Source organism: Vanacampus margaritifer, chromosome 11 (assembly GCF_051991255.1).
Source record: "Vanacampus margaritifer isolate UIUO_Vmar chromosome 11, RoL_Vmar_1.0, whole genome shotgun sequence".
Taxonomy (NCBI): domain Eukaryota; kingdom Metazoa; phylum Chordata; class Actinopteri; order Syngnathiformes; family Syngnathidae; genus Vanacampus; species Vanacampus margaritifer.
This window is the reverse complement of record NC_135442.1, coordinates 9024611-9047206: the sequence shown is the minus strand read 5'-3', so window position 1 is coordinate 9047206 and position 22596 is coordinate 9024611. Positions and strand designations below refer to the sequence as shown.

Sequence of the window (22596 nt, the reverse complement as noted above, 5' to 3'; positions counted from 1 at the left end):
ATATAAAAAAAAAAAACATTTAAAATGACCGCCGAAAGCTCATATTAATTAACAAAAATGAAAACCAAGGACATTTTTGCTATAAATCACTATAATTACAGTTAGTTTTAGTCAATAAGAGTAATTGAATTGAATTTTGAAAAAAACAAACAATTTCATACCACGTAAAAAATCACATAAATCATAAAATCATATATATATATATATATATATATATATATATATATATATATATTAGTTCAAACTCTTCATCCACCTTGAAAAAAACAACACAACAGCCAACCCGCAGAGCTTTTCAGATTTATTTTGCAAATAAATATCCGCAGTTAACTGCCTCTTACAGTGTGCAAGATCTACAACATCTCTTTGGAAATTATAAAAAAATAAAATACAAGAATCGTAATCATTCGTATACTTGTACTTTGTACAAAAGAACGTTCTAACATTGCTCAGCAGTAGAACATGCTTGACAAACAGCATCTGATATTCTCCATTGACTTTAGACAGGTTTGTGATAGTGAAAGTGCATGTAATGGACAGAAGATACGGCGTGTGTGTGTGTGTGTGTGTGTGTGTTTGTGTGTGCGTGCGTGCAAGTTATACCTGATGGCTGGAGGCATACGATGACTGAATGGAGCAGCTCTCTGTAGCCAGTTTATTTTACACTCTTATAATATGGTCTATAACTCTGTTTAAGGTATAGGTCCTTAGATTCCACTGAAACATATTTACTAAAGTGTGAACAGACTGTAAGGCATACATGTGTGCGCATGTTACTGTTGATAGTAGGACGAAATAACTTAAGATGCTGCTGTTTATGTTCGTGCTCTCTCTGCTAACTTAGTCAAAAGTTTGAAAAGCTGCCAGTCTCGGTGACTTCAGTGATCCCACCAAAAAAGCCGATTAATATTCATATTTCAGATTCTTATTCTATACCACCGCCTTGTTTACCATTATTTTCCAGAATGACGATAAATCATTTTAATGGCAAACATCTTGACTATATGACATCAACTACTGCAGATCCAAAAGGTTTTCATTTCAGGCTACTTTTTATGTACACTTGATTCCTACACTGCCACAAATTCCACAACCTTTACATGATCACAAGGTAAGCACACAAGTGGCCTAGCAGAGCGACTGGAAAACGCAGCCACTCTTAGTTCTGACCGGACTGCCATTAAATAAATCATGTGTGTGCGCAAATGAATAATATCTTTAACTAAAAGTAGTTATTATAATTCTGAAGAACCATAAAAGTCTATGTTATATATATATATATACTGTATATATATTTAACCGGAAATAATATACCGGTACTTTATTTATGAATTATGTGAACATTCACATGTTAAGACAGTGGTGATTGTTTTCTGTCGGGCACCTCTTTAAATTTTTAAATAATTTTGACTTTTTTTCATGTGAAGGCGGACGGTCTGCAGGCGCCATCTTTGTTTATCTCCCATTGCACAATTCTTCATCTCTCTGCGAGACACTGAGGTGACTGCATGATTATTGCTGATCTGACATAAATAAATACCATTTGAAATAAAATACGATTGAGATTCACTAGGGCTTTGACATATCGATCTGCACATATATAGATATAAGGTCATGATAATAATTACTGATAGTTGTCTATACACTTTAACATTCAAGAAATCTCCTTGACTCGCTTCTCACCACTTCAAGTATCCGTGTACCGGACTCTCTGGAGAGAGACAGTCAAGTAATGCACATACCTTGATGATAAATGATCATATTACAAAATGAAAAGTGGTGAGGGCATAAACATATTTTGCACACCAAGGAGCAGCTACATGAGCAAGAAAAGAAAAAAAAATCCAAAAATTCAGTAGATTATGTCCGGAAATCTACATGTCTAAGATAATTTACTTCCACACAGAAAATACCGCAGCTGTAACAAGGCATTACATTCCCCTAAGTGAGGGCCTGGGCCAGACTGTAAAGTCTATTGGGCGGTCTAAAAATAGTCTGGCCAGAGCAGGTATATTAGGTAAGGGGGTGTGTAGTAGAAAAAGAGTCCGTAACTACTAGCCTGGGTGTGTCTGCCCACTCCAATCACGTCCTTCCTGCAGACCATATAAGGGAATAAGACTCAGGAACAGGGCTGTGAAGTTTGTCTTTCATAGTCTAGACTTCACTGCCATCTGCTCCATCGATGTGTCCGTCGTCCCAGGCCAGGTGAAAGGGCGACCTCATACGTGGAAGCCTTTCTCCTGTTCGTGCAGTAGCTGGAGGTGGAGGGTCTGCACGCTGCTGATGATCCGCCGTTGGTGGCCGATCAGATCCACCCCGATACGCCTCACATCTCTAGGCGGAGGGGGGGGGACATGCAAACGTGGACACAAAAACACATGTGCTGTATTATAAATGGAGAATTCAGATATTATTGAAAGGGGGGGGGTAAACTTATGCTAATAAGTGGGCATAAGGTTAGCAAACAATAATAGAGCCAAGGGATATCAGGCATTTTCTTTTTTAGCTGTACATTAAAAAAAACAACAACTAACATTGACAGTGCAAATGTGTGGTGGTGTAAATGTCAGTAGATCCTGATTTTCACATCAATACAAGGCTCGTGGCGCATTTGCCAAACCGGTCTCTGCCAATCTGGGCAGGTTGGCACAGAAGCATCGTCCTGCATATGCCCCTGGCAGGAATTAAACCTTAGCAACCAGCGTCCTATTGGTCACATGACATCACACTCTCAGAGCCCCCCCCCAATAAAAAATAAATAAATGCAATTTTCTTTCTTTTTTTTTTTTTTTACAAACCTCAAAAAGGAAAAAAAAAAAAAAAGTTAAATATTTATAAATATTCAGTATATGTTTTCCATGGAAAATCCAGGAAAACAGAATTAAACCAAAATATATGTAATTTTTTTTTTTTTTTTTTTTACAAACCCCCAACAATTTTCAAAAAATGCTGATAAACATTCAGTAAATTTGGAAACAAAATCCAGGAAAAATGGATTTAACCAAAATATTGAAAAAAAAAATCAGTAAATTTGTTGGCGCCAAACTGTGAATATATATCAACTCTAGTTTTATATTGTTTATATCACCATGAGTTGCACAGTTTTGTGGTGTCCTTGAATGCTTTATTATTATTATTTTTTAAATGTTTTTTTTTTTTTTAAATGCAAGAGAGCCTGTTACTTCCTGTTACTATACTTCAAACCTGTTATTGGGTTAAAATAGTTGATCTTTTATATAGGCATTGAGAAACGTATGATGAAAAATGAAATATATTAAGAGCACATATTTAGTCCAGATCGAAAATAGCATTTTTTTCCCAAATATCTGGTTAGAAAGTGCGTAGTCCGATGTGGACGCCGAGTAGCACTGGTGAAAAATTGTGGCCCCGTCCAACATTTAACTACTAGCCCATCCCTGATCTAAACCTTACACCTGCTCAGACCACGTCTAATAACTGCACAAGGTAAACAGTTGTTCTAACGTGACTTATTTCACTCAAAATGTGCATGCTTTGTGAGTAAATCAATTGTGACTAATTATTACACAGCTAACAACTCCTGATATCATTTTGGCTTGGCTACTCACTCGATACTCATCCTCGCTACGGAATCCAACGTGTGGTATCCCGCTGCCATGAAGTTGCTTTTGTACTGACTCATTTTGATGGTGTCCAGCCAGTCGCCAATAGAAATGAACAGTGGGTAGTCCATTTCCTCCACGGGAGACTCCGGTAGACTGACATAATCAGAAACACAGTACGATCAGATACTGGCAGCCTTTTATCAGCATCCTGCATTTGGAACATAATTAATTTCCCAGCATGACAGATTTCACCGCTCAGAAAAGTGCTCTGAGAATCTTCTTGTTAGAATTCATATTATCATCTTGGTCCTTCCACAAATGGCAGGTGTCCATTGTTATTCCTCAAGGTAAAGTCGACTAATATATCATGCTAATTATTGGACTCCAAGGTAACTGTTTGTCCAGTGCTTTATGTAAACAAATATTCCCAAGCTGTATGTCAGTTATCAAAGGTAAACAAGCAACAATTACAAAGATACTGCAAATACCGTATCTACCTCTGAATGTCCTCTACCAGTGGCAACAAGCTGCTGGGATTGCGGATGAGTTTATCCAAGAAGGAGACGATATCTGCAAATCTGGGCCGATGACTTCTTTCCGTCTGCCAGCAGTGCAGCATCAGTTGGTGGAGGGCCACAGGGCAGCCCATCGGTGCCGGAAGCCGATAGCCCTCCTCGATAGAAAGAATCACCTGGACACAGAAGAGGGTTATAATTAGGAGTGTCAAAATGTCTGCGTTAATTTTGAGTTCATTTAAACTTCCTTTAATGCCAATTCATTTTTTTTTTCAACCGCCCCTTTCTTGGAAAACCTGTAGGCCTACTTGGGGGGAATTCCAGTCGCAACGCAGCTGACACGAAATTTAGCAGTAATAAATTGAATAATAATGCATATATTTGTGAAGACTGGGGTCAAGTTGTATTTTACAATTTAAAAAATGTGCAGAATTTCACAAGTTACTTCACGTTAAAGATTAGATTGCTATTAATGTGAAAAGAAAAATGCGGTGAGCTGTCACCGTCTAACAAATGCAATTATGCCATCTAGTGACAGAAAAATCTCAACGCAAATCAATATCGCACTCGTTTTTTTACGGTACAGTACATCTTTTTACTTTTAACTCTATTTTATGAATTATTATGAAATTACTGTATCAATGGCTAAAAAACGTATTTCTATTAGTTTAACATTATTTCTATTGTGGGTGAAAACAGAAAAAAATATTTTACTGTGCATTTTATTGTAAATGTATTGCAAATTTAGAACAGATATGAAATTTGTGATTAATCGTGAGTTAACTATTGAAGTCATGCGAATAATTACGATTAAAAAAAAAATCAATCACCTGACACCCCTATATCTGTATCATATTTACAATAAGGAATGTTGCACTCTATACAAATATTTTTGCAGTGTTAGGAGGGTCGGTAAGAGCCTGACAAGATGGACAAGTTGATGCTGCAAAACTGCAGGTTGCACTTTGAAGGAATCCTCAACCAACACAAATCCTCCCTGAACCCTCCGGCCAGTATACGTGTATAATGTAAGCGCATAGATATGTGTGTATGTGTGAGAGAAGGACTAAAGGGATTATGTGTGCAGTTTTCACATTCATCTGAGTGAGTGATGGATATGCTTCCATGGCCTTTCCGATCCCCGACCGCAGCTCTTGGATCAGCGGGTCACTCAGGCACACAGAAGCCACAGCTTTAAACTTCCCCCTCAACTGGATCAAAGTCTGATAAATCTTTGACCTTTACACTCCACTTCTTCAGCTGACAGTTCACGATCAACGCTTGGTGAATATCTCATGTTTCATTTTTGACCCTCACCTTCTTCCTCTTGCTGTGCCAACAATATTTAATGAGACAGAACTAATGGAAAATTTAGGGGAAATTGGTCTCTGAAGTCACGGAAAATCTTGAAGTGCCGTCAAGTGAGGTGTCAGCATATTTTTAACATCCATCCATTTTTCTGTACTATTTGAACTCATTAGGGTCACAGGTGAGCAGGAGGCTAACCGAGCTGGTGCGGGGTGAGAGGCAGTGTACACCCTAGACTGGTTGCGAGCCAACTGAACTGTATAGACCCGGGTCCGGCAAATTTTACTGTCAAAAGAGCCATTTTAGGCCAAATAAATTTGAAGATTGTGATGAAGGAAACAGTTTGTTTAGTCTAATGTACTGGTGGTCCAAGACAGTGCTAATTGGAGTTACACCATAACAGAAAAATGTGCAGCGTGCAATACTTTGAGATTCATTTTCTTCTTCCGTTTTTTACATTTTTAATTTATTTTTTGGGTAATTTTTCACACTTCGCTTTTCATACATTTTTAGACTTTTCTGTCGTTCTGTCAAATGTGTTACATTTTTGACAATTTTGGTAATTTTCTGCCTCTTCTTTATTTTATTGCTTTTTTTTTTTTTTACTTTTTTTCTGGCCTTTTTTTTGCTATACATTTTCTGGCATTGTTTTGGGCAATTTTGTGGACATTTTATGGTAATTTTCGGGATTCCTTCTTATTTTGGGACATTTTATAGTTACTTTTTGAACATTTTCTTTCCTACCTTTTCTTAAATCAATTTTCAGACTACTTTTTTTGGCAATGTTGCAGACACTTAATGATAATTTTCTGCTTTTCCTCTTCCTTTTTGGACATTTTTAGCTAATTAATAACTTTGTTATAATAAGTAGAGTAATAAGTTTTCTTCTTAACTTAACTTAAAAAATTGGACTAAAAACATATTTAATTAGTTTTTATCAAAATCATTCATTTATTTAAAGAATATTTTATCTAAAAATAAAAATAATATGTAAAAAAAAAAAAATCCACTAAGTGTTTTTTTTGTTTTTGCTATCCTCAGGGAGCCACAGGAGAGGGACTAAAGAGCCACATGTGGCTCCAGAGCCGCAGGTTGCAGACCCCTGGTATAGACAAACAACCATCCACACTCACATTCCGACCTAGACAATTACGGGTGGGGGTGTCAAACAAATTTTTAACGCGAGCTACACAATTTTCATGTCATCATTATCATCTTTTACTCACTGAAAAGAGCAACAATTTTACTACACAAACAATACTCACATCCTGGTTAGACATCTCCCAATATGGCCGCTCTCCATAGGACATCACTTCCCACATGACGATGCCGTAACTCCACGCATCACTGGCTGAGGAGAATTTTCGATATGAAATAGCTTCTGGAGCAGTCCATCGGATTGGGATCTTTCCACCCTGCTTAAACATACAAATATGAATGCAAATTGCAAATACAAATCAATTCAACAGCACGTGAAAACAAAAGTTTTATAAGCGCCCTTACCGTTGTTGTGTACGCAGCCTCGGGATCGTCCTCCAGGATCCGGGACAGACCGAAGTCTGACACTTTACACACCAGGTTGCTGTTGACTAAGATGTTTCGAGCTGCCAGGTCTCGATGAACGTAGCCCATGTCTGACAGATACATCATTCCAGAAGCGATGCCACGCAGCATGCCCACCAGCTGAATGACAGTGAAGTGACCATCGTGTTGCTGACAGGGAAAGGAGAGAACACACAGAAGAATTGATGTAAGATTCAGGACAAAAAAAAAGGTTGAAGGAACAGTAAAAAAAAAAAAAACACACTCCTTAACTCATTCACTGCCATTGACGGCTTTAGACGTCAAAAAATTATTTGAACTATTTCTATTAATTTAACATTTTTTCTACTTTTGTTAACAAAAGTATAAAAACCTAGAAAAACGTTTTTATTGTATTTCATATAAAATTTGTGATTAATCGTGAGTTAACTATTGAAGTCATGTGATTAATTACAATAAAAAAATTTCATCAGCTGACAACCTATTTTTTAAATAATTTTTTCTTTTTTGAAATAATCTTTTTTCAAAAAAGAAAAGATTATTAAAAATTAGGACGTCAGGCAATTATTTTTTTTAATTGTAATTAATCACATGACTTCAATAGTTAACTCATGATTAATCACAAATTTTATATCGGATCTAAATGTACAATAATTTTTTTCCTAGGTTTTCATACTCTTGTCAACAAAAGTGGGAAAAAATGTTAAACTAATAGAAATAGTTCAAATGAATTTTTGACGTCTATAGCCGTCAATGGCAGTGAATGAGTTAATGATGACAGTTTGCATGGCACTTACCCTCAAAAATGAGTCCAATGATCCATTTTCCATATATTCCACCACGATCATGACAGGCCTGCCTGCAAATGCACAAGCACAAAAAAATCCTTCATCTTTACTTATTTATGCAATGTTCCCAAAATGGGTCAAAAGTCCACCTATTCACACAAAATGTGAAGGAATAGTGAACAAACAGTAGACTCTCAAAACTGCTGATGCAATAATACGTCAGTTAGTTCAACCAAAGGCACATCCATGATTTAAACAGTGACCTGAAAATATAATAACGTTTCCCACGATTACGTATCTTCTGTCAAGGATCCCTTTGGAGATCAACTGTGACAACTTGGAGGCAGGTGTTGCGTGACAGTGAAAGAAAGAGATACCCCCAAAAAAGTCTTAAGCGCTTACATAATGTCTTATATATTCCAGTGTTTTCTCACGGGAGAATGTGGAAAAACAATCTGAGTGAAGAAGACTGACAAGCAACATGTTTTCTATTTCATGATGCAAGAGCACAATGCGTATTGACAAAAAAGTGCATTCCAACACTGAATATATCAACAGGTTGAAGAACACGTTGTCTGACACCCCTGCCTTTAGTAGTGACATTAAAAGAAACTTCAAAATGTGTAGAATCGTGTCCTCAAAAGAACATTCTTCACAAGTCTTCACAGGAACTAAATCTAAAAAAGTCAAGTGACAATACACGAAAGTGGTGAACCACTAAAATACATATATGGTATTCACTTAGATAAAATAAAATAATATAAGAATCTAAAAAAAAAAGGGAAACAGAAAAAAACAATTGACAATGTGAGTAGCTTAAATAAACAATTTCCCTATTTGCCACAAGATGGCGCCAAATCACTGTCAAATAGACTTAATATGTCACAATATGGGAACAAAAGCCCTTTCTTGTAAAACATTTCAACCTAAGAGGACATCAATTATTTGTCTATTCAATAACGAACACCTATTTGCCAAGGGATCGAGCTCAAACCCTGTCTCAAATAGTAAAAATCTGCAAATAATTGACACTTTTCCGAAAAAAAAGGTTTCAAATTGTTTATCGATGCCACAAGATGGCGTCCAAGTAATTATTATTTTTTAAATTAGATAGAACTTTGGAAAGGTTGATAGAAGCTCCAGCATTTTGTTGGGGCAGCGATACAAGAAGGTACCAATGCACTACTTTTATAGTCAGTGTTTGGAATAGGTAACTCTTTTTTTTCCATCAATGGAGTAATGTAACCAAATATTTGAAACGCCGTTATCTTTATTGCATGTTGAATGCATTGCTTTTATTATGAAGTAATTCAATTACTAACTCAGTTACTTTTTTGAGCAAGCAATCAGTAACTATAACTAATTACTTTTATAAGGTAAACATTCCCAACACATTAGACAGGGCGACTAGGTGAATCTTTTAGTGAATAACAGCATAAAGGTTCCAAACACAATTTCCCAATAGGTGAATTTAAATCACAAACGTGGTAAATAACTGCATTTTAAAATACATTTTTTCTTCACCTAAACAGAAAATCAAATCAAAACAGCCTGAACAGTGGTTCTATAAGAGAGCTTAGGGTGGGAAACCATTTTTGGGTCCTATGATTGACGGGGCCCCTTGCGGCATTTAATCAGTGTTGTCGACTTTGTCTGCCTCAAGCGACTTGCGACAAACCTACCACGGTGCCCAAATTCCTGGCGGCGACTCTAAACCCAAATGGAACTGTGATACTGCACGTGCAACAAAATATGAAATATGACCCGAACGGGGACAAAAATGTTAATATTGAGGTTTCGCTCATTTCACCTCCCGTTTCATGACATTAAAATGTGCAGTGCCGCTATGACTTCTTGCAAAAAAGGACATGGTGTCAAATGAGGACATGTCCCAAGGTGACCTGTTACAATGAAGAGCAACTCAATTTGAACAAAGCAAGGAATTATATTTATTTTTTCTTGTTTTGAGTCTGCCAAGTCTGGCTCAGCAGGACTAATTAGCAGGATCTGGACCGTAGAAGTTCTGCAGTACAGTTCATGAGCAGAAAAAAAAAAAACAACTAAACAAATAAAGCCCAAAGAAATGCACCTGTTTATCACAGTCTAGTGTGTCACCTGTTATTTCAGTGCAGGTATGGCTGTCAGTCACAGCACAATACTCGCCATAATTAGTCTCCAAAGAACAACAACAGATGGAGGGACTGAAAGACGGAGGGAGGAAATGGGACAGACATACAGAAAGAGGGATATTTGGATGAAAGGCCTTGACGGATGAATCGTATCGCCAAGCACAAATTGTGCCTGATTGCACGCTGCTATACGTGTACACAGAGTGAAGCAGACATTTTTAATGGCTTGTTGTCAGACAACTAAACTATTGGTATACCCGTTCTGATAGCACTTTCACTGTGAGAAAATAAATCTTACATTCCAAATATATAACCAAAGGGTCATGGTTCGAGTTCCGTTGTTGGCAAGAAAAAAGGCAAGCAGTAGCTGAAGAAATTCCAGCCTGATTTGATTTAGCTTTGCTGTCTTTTATTATTATGTCGGTATGTGCTAAGGTGTTTTTTTTTTCTTCTCCAGATCCCACACTGTGCTCCCCCATAGGAGCATTTTTTTTGAATAGTTCATTTGCGTATTTAGAAAATTTGTACAGTATATATAACAAATTTATAAGTAGCAGATGTCATTTTTAGTATATTTCACATTGGGCCAAAAATGGCCCCCGGGCCATGTTTTGGACACCCTGGTTCTAGAGTTTGGGCCTGATTTACAGAAGGATTGCGTCGTTCAGCGTAGTTCATTTTGTGCAGGCAGTACACATTTAAATTGCAGCTCTGGGAGGCTATTCTGACTTCCTGGGAAGAAAATTCAAGATGAAGCTGTCCCCCCCCAAAAAATAAAATAAATCACAAGTACAATAAATGCAAGAATTGCAAAGATGCTATCAAATAAAAAGTGCAAATGTAACGTTAAGATGTTGTTGATCGAAACAGCTTCTCATTTCAGCAAATCGTCACTGCCATGTGAAAAACACTTATGTCTATTATGTCTATTAAACTGAAAGCAGACATCCCAAAAACATAAAAAGAAAAAAAAAGCTTTACTCTAAGGTGCACCTGAGTATAAGCCGCGCTAGCTAAATTTGGGGAATACTCAAGTTTGTTACATATAAGCCGCACCCAACTGTAAGCCGCAGGTGTTTTAATGTTACCGCACCGGCTTCCCGCTACTTTCTTTTCTTTAATGAGGGCGCAAATGGTCTCGCTCTCGTTCTGTCTCACCGACTATATTTGGGCTCATTTGCGCCCCATTGTGATCTGATGGATAAGCCCCACCTTTGTATTAGCCGCGGAGGCCGAATGCAAGTGAAAAAAGTAGCGGCGTGTAGTCCAGAAATTACCGTAATTGTTTTTCCACTTAGCACATTGTTTCTGGGACGAAACTGAATTGCTGATATCCCAAAAATAGCAAATTCAACAAATGACTATTTTCCATTCTTTATAACCCATTAAATGTCCTGAAAAAAAAACTATGTTATATAAAACTCTCAATATTGTGCATGAGAAGATAAACAAACTTAGTCAGGTCACAGTTTTTGTCCTTAATGAGCAAGTGAAACTCTTCAAGGAACATATTTATATTCAGAAAGATGTCTCCCTTTATACAGCCTGTGTAAAAACAACCATATGTTGTGCTGGGTGAGGCCCGTAAAACAGAGGTCCTTAACAAGTCAACGCTCCGTGCATACACACACTTCCACACACACACACTCTGAATGTATAAAACTTACCCCTCCGTAAAAAAGACACTTGGCACGACGCACTCACATGCGCACCAGAGGATAATCTATGTATAATGATCACATTACATTAACATAAGAGACTAGCAGACAACACATGTATACAAAGTTCACGACCAAAACAAGACAGCCTACAAATGATTTAAAGGTAGTGTAAAAGTCAGGGAAAATAGCATACAAGGTGCAGGAAATTAAGAAATCACAATAAAAATTATTATTATTATTATTTTTTTAAAGATTGCTCTTTCTTACTTTTCGTGACGACCCCTTCCAGCCTGATGATGTTGGGGTGATCAAACTGCCCCATGATGGAAGCCTCGCGCAGGAAGTCCCGCCTCTGACGCTCCACGTAACCACCTTTCAGCGTCTTGATTGCCACAGCGATCTCCTTCTTGCCTGGTGTTCTCAGGCGACCACTGCACACCTCGCCAAACTCACCTGCGGCGGAATGCGCACAAATACCTTCAGGAAGTGATTATTCAGCTATCTGTATGCTTTGGAAATTCCTCCATTTTTTTTAATGTAAAATGTGTGCCTTGTCGCAATAAAGGTTGGCAAACACTGGAGTCAACTCACAGCAAGTACCTTTTACAGCCACCTGAGGGCAGTGTTGCAGTTCGCACTCACCTGAATGATTGCCTCAGTAGTTCAAATGATGTCTCTTTCCAAAAAAAAGACATACTTGATCTTTCTCTGTAAAATTTTCCACTCTTAAATGTAATATTTATATCTACCTGTACACAACATTATCATTGGGATTGCTAAAAAAGGGATTCTTAGGAACATCATCAAACCCTCACCCCCACAATGTAATTCAAGAAGAAAGCTTAATTGTGTGTGTGTGTGTGTGTGTGTGTGTATGCATACCGGCTCCAATCACTCTCTCAATACGGATCCGGGATGGGTCGATCTCCTTGGTAAACTCATGGACGGCCTGCGCAGGGTCTTCATAAGTGTCGGGGTCCACATATGTCTTAATCCCAGGGAAAGGAACTGTACAATTTGAATGACAAAAAGATACCATGAAGAGATGGACTGTTTTTTTTTTTTTGTTCTGCTCTTTAATATGATGATCAAGTTGAAGGGTGAAATTAATTAAACAGAGATGATCATCATTTAGAAAAATGTAATTAAACTCTTGAGCTCCTTTAATTAAAAACAGAAATTACGCCAGTGAAAAAAAAAAAAAAGAAGTAATCTCATTGAAAATCTCTACAGGAAAGCGGCGAGATGATCCTTGCTTAAATTATCATCTGATAAAATCTAGAAACATCTTGACTGCATTACAGAACTTTAATAACCTGCTTAAGCCTTGTTTAATGCAAGCATCCATGCTGCACAAGTGTCCTTGAGCAAGTCGGGGAAATCTATAGCCGAGCCTGACTTGCCTGCAGGAGGGAAGCCAGACGCGAAGCTGCGCTTGGGTGATCGATACGGTTTCACAAAAAAACAATAGCTATCGGTTGTCTCTGATGCATGAAGCGACAACCGCAAAACCCTTAGGACGCTGTCCTCTTCTCACAAAGCTCCACTCCATTTTTACTACTGATAATAGACACAACATGTTCACCATTGTACCTTCACTGGCCACTTCACTAATGTAAACCTTAGGCACCATTTCGTTTGAATATAAGATATGTCACACATTCTGTTCATCTCCAGTCTTTTTGCGTGCCGTGGTGATAATACACATCAGTCTTCGCCCCGCCACAGCGCCATCTGCTGGATTCTGGTGGCTCACTACACTGTTTGCCTACCTTGGCTAACTAACTAAGCAGGCCCGTCGCACACTGATTCATGCGGCCAAAGGCAACTGACTTGAACAACAACTTGTTAAACACGAAGATTGCCCTGAATGCTGTAGATATATTCAAATTATACAAAGAGAAACAGACACTCTCCACAGTCTCCGCACCACTGCCAGCTTAGCTAGACGTCGCTTTGTACGAGAATACATGGAAATTTAACTTTTTAGCCACAGGTTCATATTCAGTTGGTTTTGGTGTCGGTGTGCAACAGGGCTAGCTAGCAAGCTAACGAACTAACTAACTAACAATATATTTTTCATCAGTTTTTTTGTGCCGCTTGGCCAAAATAATAATACTATTTGTTTTTTAATTAATTGATTTGTGTGTGTGTGTGTGTGTCAGAGAGGTATTGACTATATTGAATATGTGGTTGTTGTGTCCCTACTGTATCATGTAGCCAAATGATGAACTGGAATTATATATATATATATATATATATATATATATATATATATATATATATATATATATATATATATATACATAAATGTTACATATAAGCTTGGTTTACAAGTTTACGTTACAGCCATATTATCCTGGCATCGACTATAAACAAATAAAAACATGAGATAAATCCCCCCCCCAAAAAAAATAAATAAAAGAATCCATGCTGTTCTTATGTGGGAAAAGAGTCAAAATCAGCAAAAAGTAAAATAAATATATTGCCCAGCAGAAAAAATGCTGGTCTGAAGGGGTTACAGTCAGCGGACCTTCTGATCTTTCTGTATTATTTGACATTATGCCTGTGTACCTAATGAAATGGCCAGCAAGTGTATTGCTTTTCTTCCTTCCTTTTCTTCCTAGAAAAGCAATATTTGTATTGTAATAGAAAATAAATAAAAAAAATAGAACCTTAGTCCATCTCAAAACTTTTAGCTATTTCCATGTGCCATCTCCTTTATTTTTATCATCATCTTCTCTCTCCTGCCATTTCAATTTTATCCCAAGGTTGTCCCTCCCTCACTAGCACTCCCAATGCACAGCTCTTATTTTAATTTGTGTCTACGATTTTTTTTTTTAATAGACAATGAAAGATCATCATCTGAATTTATGACATATAACAACCCATCCATCCATTTTCTACAGGGAGTACCTACAGAAATCCCACCATGCAAACTCCACACAAAAAGTCCGGAGCTAAAATTTAAACCAAAAAACCTCAGACCTGCGAGGAAAACATGCTAACCGCTAACCCATCGTACTGCCCCAAAATGCAAAACACAAATTCATGCCAGATCATATTCTCATTCCACACATTGTCTGTTGATTAATTTACCATGTCCGTTCTGATAGTCAGTCCTCCTCTTATCCTCGGAGGTCATCTTGGCCTTGATGTACCACTGACACCTGCAAAACACGCACAAACGGTTCCAGTTGAGCTTTTTTTGCGCACAGTGCAAGATTAAAGATATCATAATCTATAGAATTTGATGGTGTTAATGGGTTTCCGCAGTGGCGGAGGAGGAGGCCAAAACTGTGGCCCATTTACAAGAATTGCAAGAACCACTGATTTCAAGCAAGGATGCAAGGCGACTGCTTGAAGCAGTCTGGATGAAGAGCTACATGCGAGCGAAAATTTTACATAATCTGGGTGACCAGCTTAGAAGTGGCGTCAGGGTGCTCTGAGCCACAGGTTGCCAGCGTGCGCTTTGACAGAGTTAAGTCCGTGCGGTCCCGGACACTGATGGACAGCGGCGATAACGTGGCAGGTGACACAGAAAGGAAGAAGAAGAAGGGGATTTGGGAAAGCCGTTGTTGACCTCTGTTGATGGGGTCAAGCTGTTCATTAAAGAAATGGCGTCATATGCCGTTATCAGCGCTTTCCAGTCCTTTCCTCCGATCCCCTTCATCCGCCCGGTCCGCTCTCTCCCTGACTGGCTTTTATGTTCAGGCCGCACACGCCGACACTGACATGAATACTTGTTATGAGAAGAGATTTTTTTTGCAGGACGCACTCACATTTGCATAAGCGCTCAAAAACAGGAACTTCAATTAAAGCACTTTGCTCAGAGCGCTAATCAAAGCGTAACAGGGAGTCAAACCACTCCTCTCTTTCCTCAAGGACCTCAACGGTCACATCATCAGAACAGAGGTCACCCAAGATTTCGAGAATACAAGAGTTAGCATCAATTCAAGGACAGCATGTACACAAAAAGCTTCAGTTCATTTCAGGAAGCTTTTAGAATGGTAAGGTCCACCTCCTCACATGTCAATTCCTCTTACATCCTCCCTTGTAAAACCTCCCTTCCATAAGAGCCCCATGAAAGCTCTCATCATTCTCAAGTTGCTCGAGTACATTAAAAAAAGAGCAAAAGTCCCTCCTACTCAGGGCAAGAGGACTACATATTGCGATCAAGTGGTTTGCTGCTGCTCAGTATGTGTTTGTGTAATGAGGGGGAAAAGACAAGCCGGCAAAGCATGAACAACCTGGCTTGCAGGAAATCCCTCATTATCATCATCATCATCCAAAAAACATCTCTTGTGTGAAGAGATGGACTGACAACCAGAGAATATCAAATTTAGAAAGAAACTAAAAATCCAGCCAACCATGGTTATGCAATCTGCTCGAGTCAAAAATAAAATAAAATAATAATAATAATTGTATTATTATTATTATTAATAATAATAATAATAATAATAATAATAATAATAATAATAATAATAATAAAATAAAAATAATAAAAAGAAGGTTGCACTTCTAGGTGAAAATTTCTGATCAACAGTTAATGTCATTATTATGTCGTTATTGTGAAAGTGTCCCAAAAAAAATGGTATCATTGTTAAAACAGAAAGGTCAATAACTAATTAAATATTGGAATTGGGTGATGGGTGTTCTGGAGTAATGATTTTTGTAGTTTTGGAAAAAGTAGCCTTTTGGGGGAACATTTGATGCAAAATCGCCGATAGTTCATCTGGTCAACAACAGTATAACTTTATTATTTCTCACCGTATTTCCTCCACTCTTAAGTTTTTTTCTGCCACTCGTCGAACCCCTTCTACTTTCAGTTAAAAATATCCACCATCAAGCTCATATGGGCCAAAATTGCGAGTGGTTCTTCAAGTCGCGTCAAAATCACTCTGACTTTTCCTCACTTGCCCAAAAGACTACTTAAATACCACTTTTTTTTATTAATGAGAAGAGCAGTGTGGCCAGTAGAACAAGTCATGTACTTTTGCAATCAACTGATTTCCCTTCTGATTTTAGAGGCGTTTGAAGTACCGAACTCTTTTAATGGGAGGAGCTTGGAAGGGGGGAGAAAATCAAAATCAAATGACGTCATTTTCAACTAGTAACATCTGCACACGTTCAAAAGCTATTTGCATGTTAGCAGCTCCCATCCAGAAGAAGAAAGAATTTAAGCATGACCATGACTCATATCCAAGTGTGTCATGATTACTCAGAACAGACCCAGGACAACGCGACGTTGGTGTGTAAAATTTTTTTATGTAGCAAAGTTATGCGAAGGTGTATTTATGACTTGTGCAGAAGAATTTGAACACATATAAAAAAAACTGTTATAAAACTCGAGCGAAGACTAACATTTGATTTTTGGCATAAAACTCATAAGAATATATTCAGTATATACTAGAGCTCATGTCTTGTGATAATAAAACTAGGATTTGTCACTATTGTCTAGTCTTTCTTCTATTTATTAAAAAAAAAAAAGCTTTGTACTGCATTTATGGTGCACAAATTGAAGTCAGGGGCAGTAAAGTCATCTTACCTTCCAGTAATGAGGAGGAAGAGGGTGAGGATGACGAGAAGGGTAAAGCCGCCCACTGCTGCCGTAACGATGACCAAAACCTGACCTTGGTCGGAGGCCAGGTCTGATGCTAGAGGTGATACATTTTAGGTTAGGAAGAAATATAGAAGACGGGTAAAATAAAGATGTAGGTGAATAGAGAAAATGGGATTTTGGGCAGGATGACAGGGGAGGGAAAAAAATCATCATCATCAAAAATACGTTATTGAAAATGAATCATAGATCTTTCCCCCGAAGGTACCATAAATAGACCACTTTGTTCCTCCATAGGGAGATATAGAGATGTTTGATCAGTGATTTGTGATGCAAAAAAAGCCCTCCATCAGTCCTTTTACTGGAATGATTCGTAGGCCTGATTCAGTTTAATTAATATTATTCATTCATTAAATTGTGATTTAGTCCATAATCATTTGGTTAAATTGGACCCATTTGATATTCATGATTTTCCCCATTTTCGGTGTCTTGTCACGCAGCTGACATAGGCCAGATAATTGAAAGATGATTGGTATTACCCAACTTATTTCGATCATATTTCATGCTTAATGAATATGAATTGCAGATCAGGGTGCTCGGTCACACACCCTACGAGAGAGCGCCATGTGACTTTTTTTTTTTTTTTACAGTATCTGTGTGAGTGCATTTTTTTTATTTTTTATTTTTCCTTCTTTCTGGTGCATGCTAAACAAAGATATCTAGCATGGCAAGATTGAAGTTGATGTTACATAAAAACAATAGAAAAAAATGCTGTATTAATATTACAGTAGGGAAATTGAATTATGACACAGTATCATGAGCAACTGTGACAGGTGTACGGAGGAAACTTGGAGTCAAACCTACATTTTTTCCATTGCTTGACAGCCACTCAACCGCCTCAGCCAGGACGCCCTATTATAGCCATTACTGACCACTCAGAGGGAATCTAAGAGCCCACGCCAGACTACTGTCACAGCTTCACATATTCTTCACACCGGTGAGGACGTGGCGGACTGATGCGGCCATAATGAGGTGTGTGTGTGAGAAGACAATGACATTGAGGTGAGGACAGAATGAAGGATGCGGTGTGAGGGATGAGGAAGCAGGATGACAGCGGCGCGATAAAGACAAATACGACTGAGAGGGAAGAGGTAGATGTGACAAAGACTGATGGAAAAACAAAAGTATGAGTCTCTGACTGACAGACAGGCTGACAGAGACAGAGCGGGCGACAGGGGGCAAATCTGCTTTCACTTTCAGATAAAAGGCCAGGAAGTACAAAGGCTTGGCCGAGCGCTGTATGATCCACAGATAAAGCCTTGCACTGCAGTTTTGGATGAGGAGGAGAACGCCACTTGGGAGAAAGCCACTGTGTCAAATCACCCCCTCAACAATGCCTGACCCCGCACAAAAGGGCAGCTGGACTCTTTGTATTTTATGATTAGAATTGCAATAAAGCTGTTGCGTTGTCTTAAAAAGACACAAACAAATATCGATTTCAAATACACTAAACATCAAGGCTGTATCGTCACACACCTTTGCCCGCTGTATTCAATTTGTCGATCGATAGAACAGCAACAATCCTGACATTTACAAGCTTTTTAGTCCTCATGAGTAACTATGATGTAATCATATAAATTGATACCGGCCTTTAGAGCGCTTGTGGTTTTGATGTTGCGAAAGCAAACAAAAGCATAATTATAGGAGGGCTGTCAGTGGTGGAGGAAAAATTTTTTTTTGTTCAAATTTTGAAAACTTGAACCAGTGGTGAAGTGGGTATTTAAAAAAATTAATCTATTCATTTATATATTTTAAATGGTTTAGAAACGGTAAGAAAGAAAAATATGTCATTTGTTCTTGCTCACAGTAATAAAACCATCATGACTTGATTAAGAGTTATAGTTGTAGTTGTTACTCCTAATACAAACAGCCCGAAATACTGTAAAACGTATTTTATGAGACAAATACACAGAAAAAATAATGTTGTAAAACAAAATGTAGTGAACAATGATCAAAATTAGTGAAAAACAGGCACTATTAGACCTCAATATTGTTTTAAGTATTTGTCCCCAAAGCTTGTGTTTTTCTCCAGGGATTGAACCCACACCATGAGCAAGTTTCTGGTAAGTGAACGTAAAGCGCTTCCATTGAGTCAAACCCTTCAATTGACCACACTCATTTTCCCAATACGACAGTATTTGAAGGATTATTTTCCCCGACATGTCCCGCCCTACTCATTAGCTCATCAGTCCTCATGCCTCAAATTAGCCAATCTAATCAGCAAAGATAGTGGGTAGCAGCCAATTAGAGGCAGAGGAGGGTGGACCACGGCTTCACCATCCTTGAGTAAAAAATAGGTAATCTGTCTCACTGAAAAATATGTGGGTATACATCCTAATCCTTTTTGCATTTGGGATTACAATTTGAGATGTAAAGTATGAGTCCTTAATGTTGTCAGTTACTATGCAGTTACTACCATCCTGTATTTGTCACACATATTTTGTCATATAGGTTTTTATTCTGTCATTTAGAATTGAACGTAGTCCCAGCTGGAGTTACCGTGTACTCTGGGAGTCCAAATTGACCAAAACAAACTTTGTCCTATTATAATTTAAAACTGCACTTCCCAAAGAACACGTTATCAGTTCAATGGAATTATTAAATAAAGCACCTGATGTGTCAGGTTTAATGAATGCTACCAAGGTGAGGAGCACCGTCTTTACACCCAAACAAACACACAAAAATTCACAAAAATGTTATTGGACTGAAGAATATGATAACTTACAATTTCCAGTAGTTTTATATTCATATCTGGTGGCGTAGGAGCTGTATCCAGATGGCGTGCGGGTGCGAACACTGAAGACGTACCAGGTGGCTGGTTTCAAGCCTGTGATGATCACACTAGGATCCTTGGTGCTTGTGGAAGAATAACTCAACTGTTCATGTTCCTATGTTGGAAAGACGGTGACTTGATCAAGGTTTTGAACAAAGATTGTCTACGCGGCAATGCATAAGTGCTGTCTGCCCCCGTGTCTATTAATATCCTACAGGCAATGTTGCACAAAAAACATTTTTAGTTTCCAGTTAACATAATGAGCTCATTGAAATTCAAAAACACTTCTTTTGCATGAGATGTCCATTTTGAATACTGACTTAAGATACTGCATATGCTTCATTTCTTAACCAAAGGTAAAAAATAAATAAATAATCTGTGCTCTTCATATGACTGAAAATTGTATATTGATAAAACAAAAATAGGACCAAACAACTTCTTAAATAGCCAGCCAAAATATTTGTCTGATCCTGGCTACTGGGTGTTTTTTTTATATATATATATTTTATATTATATATGTTTTTTTTATATTTATATATTATATATATATTTTTTTATATTTTATATTTTTTATATATATTTGTATCTTTTTATTTTTTTTACTGGTGCCGGACCAACACAGTACCTTCTCATAGTATTTGATCTCGTAGTCGAGGATGGGCAACGTTGCTTCTTTGGGCTGCTGCCAGGAAAGAGCGATGCTGTTGGGAGAGGCCCAATCCTTCTTCAGAGACCCCAGCAGTGAGGGACCTGGTTCAACACAACAAATTCACATTCAAATTTCATTCTTGACAATAACGTGCATAATTGAATTCACTTTATATGAGATTCCCTTTGCTGCAAAAAAAAAAATGTTTTTAGTATTCTTATCTCATTAAATCCAAAAATGTAAAAATAATTTTTTTTAAATACTTTGTTCTGCACTCCCAAAGTTTTTTTTTCTTTTAAGCAAAACCGTTTCAGTACAAACATAGCTTAAAGGTAGTTCTTACAAAAAAAATGGCCAGCAGGTGGCAGCAGAGTATAAGAGATCAGCCACGGCCGTGTTGCAACAAGCTTTTTTCCCCAGTGTTTTCAACAGGTTTGTGAATAATGATGAAACGTAGCTATATTCTCATGCTAATTGCTGCAAACAGATAAAAAATATACTTTTGAAAGAGGTGAAAGAGGAGTCTTTTTTTTGGTAGGTTCCACGTTTTTATTCTGTGGACCTTGCAAAATCAGTCAAAATCCAGTAAAACAGCCGGGAGCGAAGGGGGTTGCTTCAGTGAAAATGGCTGCGAGTGAATGAGGTATTCATTTAAATTAAAAATCATGACATAGCAGGCAAAACCATTTCAGTACAAACATAGCTTAAAGGTAGTTCTTACAAAAAAAAAGGCCTGCAGGTGGCAGCAGAGTATAAGAGATCAGCCACGGCCATGTTGAAACAAGCTTTTCCCCCCCAGTGTTTTCAACAGGTTTGTGAATAATGATGAAACTTAGCTATATTCTCATGCTAATTGCTGCAAACAGATAAAAAATATACTTTTGAAAGAGGTGAAAGAGGAGTCTTTTTTTTGGTAGGTTCCACGTTTTTATTCTGTGGACCTTGCAAAATCAGTCAAAATCCTGTAAAACAGCCGGGAGCGAAGGGGGTTGCTTCAGTGAAAATGGTTGCGAGTGAATGAGGTATTCATTTAAATGAAAAATCATGACAAACCAGGCAAAACCGTTTCAGTACAAACATAGCTTAAAGGTAGTTCTTACAAAAAAAAGGCCTGCAGGTGGCAGCAGAGTATAAGAGATCAGCCACGGCCATGTTGAAACAAGCTTTTCCCCCCCAGTGTTTTCAACAGGTTTGTGAATAATGATGAAACTTAGCTATATTCTCATGCTAATTGCTGCAAACAGATACAAATATACTTTTGAAAGAGGTGAAAGAGGAGTCTTTTTTTTGGTAGGTTCCATGTTTTTATTCTGTGGACCTTGCAAAATCAGTCAAAATCCAGTAAAACAGCCGGGAGCGAAGGGGGTTGCTTCAGTGAAAATGGCTGCGAGTGAATGAGGTATTCATTTAAATGAAAAATCATGACATAGCAGGCAAAACCGTTTCAGTACAAACATAGCTTAAAGGTAGTTCTTACAAAAAAAAGGCCTGCAGGTGGCAGCAGAGTATAAGAGATCAGCCACGGCCATGTTGAAACAAGCTTTTCCCCCCCAGTGTTTTCAACAGGTTTGTGAATAATGATGAAACTTAGCTATATTCTCATGCTAATTGCTGCAAACAGATACAAATATACTTTTGAAAGAGGTGAAAGAGGAGTCTTTTTTTTGGTAGGTTCCACGTTTTTATTCTGTGGACCTTGCAAAATCAGTCAAAATCCAGTAAAACAGCCGGGAGCGAAGGGGGTTGCTTCAGTGAAAATGGCTGCGAGTGAATGAGGTATTCATTTAAATGAAAAATCATGACATAGCAGGCAAAACCGTTTCAGTACAAATATACACGGGATTTTAAAGTACTATGGACGGACGGACATAAATATGTGGCTGACATGGTTGATAAACTAACATCTGTCCAATCAGTATCACATCCATGCACGCACTCAATGAGAGTACATCATAATAATCTTGAGTCCTTCTAATCTACTGGGAACACGGTTGCATATAGATATACACAGCATTTCTTTAGAATCC

General features: G+C 37.9%; 1 protein-coding gene across 4 annotated transcripts in view; it reads right to left on the bottom strand.

Moving 5' to 3' along the window:
• Window positions 1-286: 286 nt before the first annotated feature.
• Window positions 287-22596, bottom strand: part of epha6 (eph receptor A6) — a 171414-nt gene continuing 149104 nt past the window's right edge. For 2 of the 4 annotated variants that reach the window (XM_077579686.1, XM_077579683.1), the window contains 12 exons: window positions 20546-20670; window positions 19873-20035; window positions 17076-17184; window positions 14627-14697; window positions 12410-12535; window positions 11795-11980; window positions 7747-7808; window positions 6911-7120; window positions 6673-6825; window positions 4082-4275; window positions 3588-3737; window positions 287-2332 (listed from right to left, as the gene is read on the bottom strand). In XM_077579686.1, coding sequence (XP_077435812.1) covers window positions 2155-2332; window positions 3588-3737; window positions 4082-4275; window positions 6673-6825; window positions 6911-7120; window positions 7747-7808; window positions 11795-11980; window positions 12410-12535; window positions 14627-14697; window positions 17076-17184; window positions 19873-20035; window positions 20546-20670 — 1727 coding nt within the window. In that variant the 3' untranslated portion in view covers window positions 287-2154. Of the gene's footprint in view, window positions 2335-3587; window positions 3738-4081; window positions 4276-6672; window positions 6826-6910; window positions 7121-7746; window positions 7809-11794; window positions 11981-12409; window positions 12536-14626; window positions 14698-17075; window positions 17185-19872; window positions 20036-20545; window positions 20671-22596 lie in introns of all 4 variants that reach the window. The other 2 variants (XM_077579684.1, XM_077579685.1) reach the window with 2 other exon arrangements.